Source organism: Hyla sarda, assembly GCF_029499605.1.
Source record: "Hyla sarda isolate aHylSar1 chromosome 1 unlocalized genomic scaffold, aHylSar1.hap1 SUPER_1_unloc_1, whole genome shotgun sequence".
Classification (NCBI taxonomy): domain Eukaryota; kingdom Metazoa; phylum Chordata; class Amphibia; order Anura; family Hylidae; genus Hyla; species Hyla sarda.
Window position 1 is genome coordinate 1,326,730 of NW_026607570.1, and position 11,390 is coordinate 1,338,119.

At 42.4% G+C, this 11,390-nt stretch overlaps 1 protein-coding gene and 1 long non-coding RNA gene across 2 annotated transcripts in view; one reads left to right on the forward strand and one right to left on the reverse strand.

Moving 5' to 3' along the window:
- Positions 1–509: 509 nt before the first annotated feature.
- Positions 510–11,390, reverse strand: part of LOC130297911 (zinc finger protein 271-like) — a 59,402-nt gene continuing 48,521 nt past the window's right edge. Inside the window, 2 exon segments of the mRNA XM_056550762.1 lie at positions 510–1,862; positions 1,864–2,212. Of these exon segments, the coding sequence (XP_056406737.1) occupies positions 752–1,862; positions 1,864–2,212 (1,460 nt within the window). The 3' untranslated portion in view covers positions 510–751.
- Positions 8,417–11,333, forward strand: LOC130297912 (uncharacterized). The gene is made up of 3 exons (XR_008849729.1): positions 8,417–8,589; positions 9,913–10,060; positions 11,112–11,333. It is a non-coding gene; the product is annotated as an uncharacterized LOC130297912 (long non-coding RNA).

Consider the following 11,390-nt stretch of genomic DNA (forward strand, 5'->3'; position numbering starts at 1 on the left):
CCCCCCCTCCCCCCCCCCCCCCACTTACCTTCTCTCCGAGTTGGAATGAGAATCGAGTGGGTGAGAGCCCCGGCACTGGACCAAGTGGACCACGAGAAGGAGTTAAATATGAGCGGTTTCCCTGATAAATTTTTAAAAAAATTAATAAAAAAAAAAAAAAAGTTAATATAGACCATCAGCAGTGGAGCACAAATAGTCAGGGAGGAGTGGGGTGTGAAGGCGCAGCGCCCCTCGCTGGCAAGGGGAGGAAATTTGCAAATACTAAATTAGTAGGGGGGGGAGGGGGGGAATGAAGATAAGTATGGTAAATACCAGGAGAGAGAAAGTGAGGAAATAGGTGAGAGGGAGGAGAGGAGTAATGCGTTGGGTCTGGATTGAAATTTGGATTCTGAGGGGGGGGGGGGAGGAGCTAAATGCTACTTTCCTATTTTGTTTGGTTCTAGCGATAGGAATGTTAATTTAGGGGGAGATGTGGGCGGGGAAGAGGACGAGAGGTAGTATTAGATAAAGCAAAAGATATATTTAGATGGCGAGGGTCAGACAGGGCACTGGAACCAGATTGGAGAGATGTATAGGGGGAGGGGTATATAGGAAAAATTTTAAGAAATTGTGATAATTGACAAAGAAAAATGGAAATGTGATTTTATATGGAATGTATAATTGTTTAATTGTTGTTGAAATAAAAAACAAGGGAAAAAACTTATATATATATCTGTCAACTATCCTGTGCACATTGTTAATATATATTACTCTAAATTGGCTTCTTTCCTGTGTGAATCCTTTGATGTCTGACAAGATGTGATTTATCAGCAAAACATTTTTCACATTCTGCACATGAAAATGGCTTCTCTCCTGTGTGAGTTCTTTGATGTACAACAAGGTCTGATTTCTGAATAAAACATTTTCCACATTCTGAACATGGAAAGGGTTTCTCTCCTGTGTGAGTTCTTTGATGTACAACAAGACCTGATTTAAAACAAAAACATTTCCCACATTCTGGACATGAAAATGGCTTCTCTCCTGTGTGAGTTCTTTGATGTACAACAAGGTCTGATTTCTGAGTAAAACATTTCCCACATTCTGCACATGAAAATGGCTTCTCCCCTGTGTGAGTTCTTTGATGTTTAACAAGATCTGATTTCTGAGCAAAACATTTCCCACATTCTGCACATGAAAATGGCTTCTCCCCTGTGTGAGTTCTTTGATGTTCAACAAGATAGGATTTCTGGGTAAAAAGTTTCCTACACTCTGCACATGAAAATGGCTTCTCCTCTGTGTGAGATCTTTGATGTTTAACAAGACTTGATTTGTGAGAGAAACATTTCCCACATTCTGAACATAAAAATGGCTTCTCTCCTGTGTGAGTTCTTTGATGATGAACAAGATCTGATTTCTGAGTAAAACATTTCCCACATTCTGAACATGAAAATGGCTTCTCTCCTGTGTGAGTTCTTTGATGTACAACAAGGTCTGATTTCTGAGTAAAACATTTCCCACATTCTGCACATGAAAATGGCTTCTCCCCTGTGTGAGTTCTTTGATGTTTAACAAGATCGGATTTCTGAACAAAACATTTCCCACATTCTGCACATGAAAATGGCTTCTCCCCTGTGTGAGTTCTTTGATGTTCAACAAGATAGGATTTCTGGGTAAAATGTTTCCCACACTCTGCACATGAAAATGGCTTCTCCTCTGTGTGAGATATTTGATGTTTAACAAGACTTGATTTGTGAGAGAAACATTTCCCACATTCTGAACATAAAAATGGCTTCTCCTCTGTGTGAGTTCTTTGATGTTGAACAAGATTTGATTGAAGACTAAAACATTTTCCACATTCTGAACATGAGAATGGCTTCTCCCGTGTGAGTTATTTGATGTACAACAAGACCTGATTTAAAAGGAAAACATTTCCCACATTCTGAACATGAAAATGGCTTCTCTCCTGTGTGAGTTCTTTGATGATGAACAAGGTCTGATTTCTGACTAAAACATTTTCCACATTCTGAACATGAAAATGGCTTCTCTCCTGTGTGAGTTCTTTGATGTATAACAAGACCTGATTTAAAAGGAAAACATTTCCCACATTCTGAACATGAAAATGGCTTCTCCACTGTGTGAGTTATTTGATGTTTAACAAGATCTGATTTCTTAGTAAAACATTTCCCACATTCTGAGCATGAATATGGTTTCTTTTCTGTATGAGCTTGTTGATGTCCAACACCCCTTCTGTGGCTCTTATTTATCTGAACATCCTGTGATGACTGAGAAGACAGGACCTGTATATAAGGATGAGATGACAGATCTTGGCTGTGAAGGGCTGAGGGTGTATCTGGGATAATGGAATGTTCTTCATATGTATCTTGTGTGATATCATCATCTGCTTTATAATCTGAAGATATAAGATTCTCCTCTGATCTCCTGCTACAAGAATCTGCAGAGAATAACACAGATTTATTAATAACTGCGCCCATATTTATAGTCTTTTTAGTAGAACATTATAAGTGCAGCATGTGACATCATGGAACCTTCTCCCCGTCCTCCGGATAATAAATAGTTAATGTAGACATAATATAGGGTCTTCAGGTCACATACACCCCACTCCTGGACCCCATCACACTCCCATCCAGCAGCAATGAACAATCCATAGGGCACAAATCAGACGACAGCCGAGGCGGTTCAGAGCCCCCAGCAATACAGAAGTGCTGGGAAATATCCCAAATTATTCCTCTAGTCGTATACATGGAAATCCTGCTGACTATATAAGATGGAGACAACAGAGACAAGAAAAACAACAGCGCAAACAAGGACTTTAACCCCTTAATGACAATGGACATAAATGGACATCCTGGTGCGGCAGTACTTCGTCCACCATTAACCCCTCAGATGCCTTGATCAATACAGATCACGGCACCTGTGGCAGCGCGGCGCTTGTAATCGCTGATCTGATTGTCGCCAGCACGGAGGTCCCCTCACCTGCCTCCGCCGCTCTCCCGGGGTCTTATGCACTGATCTGCCTTCCAGCAGTCCAGAGCAGAAGATCGCTGATAATACTGATCATGTATAGCACTGAACAGCATTGGCAATCTAATGATTGCTATAGATAGTCCCCTATGGGGACATAAGGAGTTAAAAATAAAAGTTAAAAAACAAATTGAAAAATTCACCCTAATAAAAATTGTAATCACTATTTTCCCTTATTTTACTCAAAAAAGCATAAAAAGTTAATAATTATGAAACATATTTGGTATTGCTGTCTGCATAAATGTCCGATCTATCAAAATGTAAAGTTAATGATCCCGTAGGGTGAACAGCGTAAACTGAAAAAAGTACAAAGAAAATGTACAAAAAATTGCTGCTTTTTGGTCACATCACATTCACAATATAATTTTTTATAAAAAAGCGAATTAAAAGTCACATATACACAAAAGTGGAACTAAAAAAAACTACAGGTCATGGTGCAAAGAATGAGCCCTCATACCGCCCCGTATATAGAAAAATGAAAAAGTTATAGGTGGTCAAAATAGGGCAACTGATTTAGTAAAAAAATATATATATATATATAAGTTTGAGATTTTTTAAAAGCAGTACAATAATAGAAAAGTGTGTAATCGTAGGTATAATTTTAATCGTATTGACCCACAGAATAAAGAAAAATGTCATTTTTACCGTAAAGTGTATAGGGGAAAACAAAACTCTCCAAATCAGCAAAATTGTGGTTTTCATTAAAATTTCCACACAAAAGAAAAATAATAATTTGGGTTTGCCGTACATTTTATGGTAAAATGAGGGTTCATGACAAAGTACAATTGGTCCCGCAAAAAACAAGCCTCATATGGGTCTATGAATGTAAATGTAAGAGTTATGGATTTTTGAAGGCAAGGAAGAAAAAACGAAAACACAAAAATAAAATTGGCCTGGTCATTAAGGGGTTAAAGACAAAATACATGCTCAGTATCAGTAAGGGCCACACTTTGAGACCACAGATCTAAAACATAATCCTACACAAGAAAAGAATCTGTAGAGAAAAGAAAAGAAAGGACCGACGGACGGCGCCTCGTGTATTACCCTCAATAGATCGGGTGGTGGGTGGGGGGGCAACCCCACGGGGCTTATAGATGGCCGCTCACCTTGAGATCTATGCAAAAAAGCATATTACCCACGATATAATCTGGGTACTGTAGTGCGAGTCGCTGCTATGCCGATGGGTTGCAGGAGGAAAAAAGTCGTCCTGGGAGTCAATATTAGAAGTAGAGCAGGAAAAAACCCTCAGGTATGGCGCTGCAGACTCTGGTAGACAGATGAGGCGGATGCCAAAGGTAATAGGAAAGTCCTCAGCAGGACATTTTATTTAAAAACAATAAAATGGACAAGATTACGCGTTTCGGGAGGATCCCTCCCTTCCTCAGATCAGGATCGGAGGAAGGGAGGGATCCTCCCGAAACGCGTAATCTTGTCCATTTTATTGTTTTTTAAATAAAATGTCCTGCTGAGGACTTTCCTATTACCTTTGGCATCCGCCTCATCTGTCTACAAGAGTCTGCAGCGCCATACCTGAGGGTTTTTTCCTGCTCTACTTCTAATACACAAGAAAAGGGATGTGTGCAGCTCACAACCAAGCATCCGAGGTTTAATGTGGCTAAGAGATCGATCCCCACCGATCAAAAATATTAAAAAATGTGCAAAATTAACCCCACCTCGAGGATACTGCCCTACTGGGTACACAATGAAAAATTATTGGAAATAGTTTATTTGAAAAAATGTGGAAATATTTATTAAAATACAATTCTAAATTTAAAAGACAGAAAAACCCCATTTACATAAAACATAATGATCAGAGAAATACTAGTTATATGTTGTGATTCTCTGCCATTGGGCCCTAATGGTAAAAGATAGAGACATATAGCAGTGCCAGATGTCCGCACTCCTAAACAATTGGCACTGCTATATCTCTCTATCTTTCACCATTAGGGCCCAATGGCAGAGAATCACAACATATAACTAGTATTTCTCTGATCATTATGTTTTATGTATATGGGGTTTTTCTTTCTTTTAAATTTATAATTGTATTTTAATAAATATTTCCACATTTTTTCAAATAAGCTATTTCCAATTATTTTTCATTGTGTACCCAGTAGGGCAGGATCCTCGAGGTGGGGTTAATTTTGCACATAAAACATAATACTGTCCGGTTGTAGAATCGTCTTTGTCCCAGCTGAAGCACAGACCTGGCAGGACTAGTACTCCTCTGTGCTCACTCCTGTCCTATCAGACTGCAGCATGAAAGCAGAGAGGAGGGGCTTACAGAGCCGCCTGCAGTGATTGGATAAAGAGATCCAGCACAGCAGACCCAGGGAGGAAGTGAATGGTGAGTGAGGGCGGGCTCAGTGCTTGCCTCAGACACTCCCCTTCCTGAACAGTGGATGCCAGAATAGGTGAACAGCAGAACAAAGGGATTTGTGAGCTAAATACAGAAGACAAATAGACCTAGTGAGTAACATATATGAACATTATTTTTTTCTGTAATTACTGCAGCTGTGACTGAGTAGAATCTGTGACTCTTCTCTGTATTTAGTGGTTACTACTCACCTGTGCAGTTACCTGTAGAAATGCCCTCCTGATACTGCTCATCACTGCTCACATCTGTCTCTTCTTCTTTCTTTATGTCTGTAGCATTAATATAGAGCAGATCTCTCCCTGTAGAAATGCCCTCCTTATACTGTTCATCACTGCTTACATCTGTCTCTTCTTCTTCCTTTAGGTCTGTAGCATTAATAGAGCTCAGATGTTTCCCTGTAGGAATGTCCTCCTTATACTGCTCATCACCGCTCACATCTGTCTCTTCTTCTTTCTTTATGTCTGTAGCATAAATATAGATAAGATCTTTCCCTGTAGAAATGTCCTCCTTATACTGCTCATCACTGCTTACATATGTCTCTTGTTCTTCCTTTATGTCTGTAACATTAATATAGATCAGATCTTTCCCTGTAGGAATGTTCTCCTTATACTGCTCATCACCACTCACATCTGTCTCTTCTTCTTCCTTTATAGCTGTAGAATTAATATAGATGAGATCTTTCCCTGTAGTAATGTCCTCCATATTCTGTTCATCAAGAGGACGGGGACACCTCTCTGGTGCTGTTCTCTTACTGGATCTGACTGTAGGGAACACATACAGAGACTGAATTCATTCTTTACATACAAATAATGAGAGGACGTGTGTATATAGTCATGTCTATTACCTGATGATGTGAGGGGCTGCTGATCCTCCATCATGACCTGATCCTTGTACTGATCCTTGTGTCCTTCTACATACTCCCACTTCTCCATGGAGAAATAGACCGCCACGTGCTGACACCTTATAGGAACCTGTATTGTGAATAAACATTTAATTCTATACAATTCCAGGATGTTATATGGAGACATTTGAGGGGATATTCCTGCACATGATTTATCTTCTTGCTCTCAGATGATGAGGTGAATACTTGTCGGGGCAGATCCTCTATATTATGGTCACATGTCCTGAACTGACTGCAAGTCTGATGATCCAGCTGTCAGTTCAGATCATTATACACAAAGTGCCCGTCCCATGGAGTGTAAGGAGTTAAGTGATATTTCATAGTATCACTGCTCCCCTCCCCCGGGACTATATAGATGGCTGCTTACTGTCTGGCCCCTAAGGATAGAATTGGCAGTGCTGTGCGCCACTTAACCCTAGCTAGACTGGTTGTTCTTATCCCAGCGAGTAGAAGGGACAATAAGCAGCTATCTGTATAGTGTTTGGCCCCAAAAAAGTTAAGTGGCAATGCATCACCCCCATTTAACTCCTTCATGGCTGACTGGGCAGGAGGTATATAATGTATAGCCACGGGCCCAGCTCCGGAGCAGAAGACGCATCAAATCTGGCATATCTTCTGCTCTTGTGCAGGAAACCCCTTTCAGAGCAGGGACTCCTGTCATTAAAGTGATAAGATTTGGAGGGGAGGGAGGCCGCTGCCAGTCTATGAAGCACAGTCAGGGGTTCAGCACGATTCATAGCCCCTAGGTCCTACCTGCTATCAGCATCTGGAACTCATTGCTAATGCCGGACATCACCAATGCCAAAAATCTATTTCCGGTAGCTCAGTGGAGCTGATAAGGACACCCACAGTGAAATAGCGGGGTCCCGGTCAGCTGAGAGAACGTGTGGAGGTCCTTAACCTTGCTCCATGCTGTCTGAACGACGCTCCAATCCTGCAGGCAGCCTCAGCATCACAGCATTGATCAGTGTATGTAATCTATAGATTCATTGTAATAGTCTACTACAGGGACTAAAAAACTGGGAATAAGGTAAAAAGAACATTAACTTAATATGAATAAGCCCCTCCCCTAATAAACGACTGAATCTTCCCCATTTACCAATTTGTTTTAAAATGTAAACCAAAATAAACCTAAACATATGTGTAACCGCACGGTCAATGGCGTAAATGTAATAAAATACAACTTCATGGTCCAAAAAAAATTCTTAAAAAGCGATAAAAAAGTCTCATCAAAACTAAAGTGGTTCCGATAAAAATTACAGATCACAGCGCAAAAAATGACTTTCATACATCCCTGTATACGGAATAATAAGAGAGTTATAGGGGCCAAGGTAGGACAATCTGATACAGACTCATTATTGTACAAAAAATATATCATAAATCATTTATCATTGTAATTGTTTGGACCTACAGAATAAAGAGAATTATTACCGTAATGTGCACTGCGTCCAAACAGAAGACAAATTTTAAAAATGGCTTTTTTTTCGAATTTCACCCCATAAATAATATTTTTTTGACCCTTGTTGTAGATTTTTGCGTTAAAATGAGTGATGTCATTACAAAGTACAAATCAGGGATGAAAAACACAACAACAAGAAGCCTCAGATGGGTTTATAAAGAGGAAATTACAAGCGTTCTGTCTATTAGAAGGCGAGAAGGAAAAATATAAACTAACACAAAAATTAGAAATCGCTGTGTCCTTAAGGGGTTAAAACTCAAAACTGCCGAATCCTGAAGGGGTTAATAGTACAAAAAACATCTAACAGCCTCCACATGTGACCACACACATACCTCCACCTGCAGACTGTACAGGAGCCGTGTGCCTATAGGACCTGCATGATGTCACAGTCATGTGATCAGTCACATTGAGGAGTCACATGATCTGGGGCTGTAGCTCTGGGCTCATCTGCTCCGTGTATGCGGGACTCTGCTGTCACATGATCATTATCACAGGTCCTTTAATCACATTCTCTTCTATCATGAACTGTTGAGCTCCGCCCACTCCTGTCACATGATCCTCCCCACAGGTCCTTCAGCCACGGTCACATCTAAACTGCTAAATTTGCCTCCCAAATGTACTGGTCACATGATTGTGACATCATCACAGGTCCTACACCTCCAGCATGTAGCAGATACAGAGCAGGTCCTGGTGGGGCAGTCACTGCTATTGTGTGTGGAGATCTCTCAGAGCAGCAGCCCCCGATCATGTGACTCCTCCTCCTCGATGTGACTGATCACATGACGGTGACATCATCGCAGGTCCTGTAAGCACACGGCTTCTCTACAGATACAGGTATGTGTGTGCGGTCACCATCAGATCAGGATTATTGGGGATGTTTGTTATTAACCCTTAAGGAGATGATGTATATTTACATTCTGTGCCCCATATGGGACTTTGAGGTGAGCTCAGGAGCTATAAGCAGCCAGGACTCACCACTAATGACGCTCATCGCCATTAACCCTTTAGATTCCATGATCAAAGTCGATTGCAGGATCTAAAATGAGTAAAATGCAGTTGTTGGGGGAGGAGTCTAGATCAGCTGAGATGACGGCTGGAGGGCCCCTTACCGTGCTCTGTGCTCAGATCGGTGCTCTAAGTATACAGACACCTCCACAGCCTGTATAAGCCGAGCACCGATAACACTGATCACTATGGCAGAGCGTTATTCAGGGTTTGTAATAGAAGCCCCTCCCCTAATAAGTTTATATCACATTTTTGTAATAAAATGATGTAGGTGGGCGTGGCTTAGACATGGCGCTGTAAGGTTGTTTCTCTAGGGAGCTCCGTGCCGACCAGCAGTTGTTTGCCTGATTTCCTGCCTATACTGCCCCCCAGGGGATGTCTGGATGGTGAAGGTATCAGGTCACTTACCCGCCCATCCTGTCACCTGGTCAGTCTCTTTTCTCCGGGTATCAGCCACTTCTTCCATACAGGACTATGTAAGCATCAGGTTTTTTAAGTTTCTCCCGCGCCCCTATTATTACTTAAGTGTTTCCAATCCAGCGTGCCTCCAGCTGTTGTAACACTACAACTCCCAGCATCCCCTGACAGCCAAATGCTGTAACAGCTGGAGGCACCCTGCTTGGGAAACACTGACTCCGGTGGTGGCCCAGACCCTGCGTGTGTAACGGTATATGATGCTCGGCCTCTGCTGCAGGTAATAGCAGGTTCTTCCGGGGGGACATATCACAATTCACATAAAATCCTGATGTAATTGTGATGTATATTGTGCCCCCTAGTGGACACATTTCACTATTCTTCATTGGACAATGTCATATTGAATCCCTCTATTCTTCTCCCTGCTCTGATGAAGACGTTCTGAATACACCGCAGCCTCAGAGATTAGGAGAAATGGATTCACAACGTCTTCAGCAGAGCAGGGAGAGCGACCTCAGAAGACCTGGAGGACCAGAGCGCCACCACTGGACGGGAGAGGGGAGTGCGCTCTAGTCTCTTATTTTACAGCCCTCAGACAATGGATTTTGTTTTATAGAGAAATCTGAAAACTCCTATAATGTCTCCTCAGATGTTTCCCCAGATTATCTCCAGGACATGGATTTTATTTCTCCATAGAATCTGGTGCGGTTTATCATCGTCTCCTCTTCTTCCCTTCAGGTTTCTCCAATCCAGGATCCTCTGCTGATATCTTCTATATAAGAGAATTCTCCTGGATGACCCATCAACCATGGAGAGAGACAGGAACAAGATGGCCGACAGGATCATAAACCTCACCCTACAGATACTCATCCGGCTTACTGGAGAGGTGAGGGATTCTAGGAGTGATGTCACATGACCTCATTCTTATCTATGTAATAACAGATGGATATGACTGGAGAGGTGAGGGATTCTGGTAGTGATGTCACATGACCTCATTCTTATCTATGTAATAACAGATGGATATGACTGGAGAGGTGAGGGATTCTGGGAGTGATGTCACATGACCTCATTCTTATCTATGTAATAACAGATGGATATGACTGGAGAGGTGAGGGATTCTGGGAATGTATGTAGTGATATTAATGTGTCTCTCCATACACAGGATTTCACAGTAGTGAAGAAGTCCTCTAGTGGGTGCTGTCAAGCCCCTGTGTGTGAAGGATTGGGAAGAACCCTGAGCCCAATCCCGGGGCCCCCACCTCACTCCCTGATACATGAGGAAATGGATGAACAGAAGATCCTAGAACTCATCAACAAGATGATGGAGCTGCTGACTGGAGAGGTGACACTGCTGGGACATTATACAGTAATGGAGGGGTCTGGTGATGACTGGAGAGGTGACACTGCTGGGACATTATACAATAATGGAGGGGTCTGGTGATGACTGGAGAGGTGACACTGCTGGGACATTATGCAGTAATGGAGGGGTCTGGTGATGACTGGAGAGGTGACACTGCTGGGACATTATACAGTAATGGAGGGGTCTGGTGATGACTGGAGAGGTGACCCTGCTGGGAATGCTGGGACATTATACACTAATGGAGGGGTCTGGTGATGACTGGAGAGGTGACACTGCTGGGAATGCTGGGACATTATACAGTAATGGAGGGGTCTGGTGATGACTGGAGAGGTGACACTGCTGGGACATTATACAGTAATGGAGGGGTCTGGTGATGACTGGAGAGGTGACACTGCTGGGACATTATACAGTAATGGAGGGGTCTGGTGATGACTGGAGAGGTGACACTGCTGGGACATTATACAGTAATGGAGGGGTCTGGTGATGACTGGAGAGGTGACACTGCTGGGAATGCTGGGACATTATACAGTAACACCACTGGAGGGGTCGGGGTGATGACTGTATCATTATGTGTCAGGTTCCTATAAGGTGTCAGGACGTGGCGGTCTATTTCTCCATGGAGGAGTGGGAGTATGTAGAAGGACACAAGGATCAGTACAAGGATCAGGTCATGATGGAGGATCAGCAGCCCCTCACATCACCAGGTAATAGACCTGACTATATACACACGTCCTCTCATTATTTGTATGTAAAGAATGAATTCAGTCTCTGTATGTGTTCCCTACAGTCAGATCCAGTAAGAGAACAGCACCAGAGAGGTGTCCCCGTCCTCTTCTTTCACAGGATGATCAGGTAG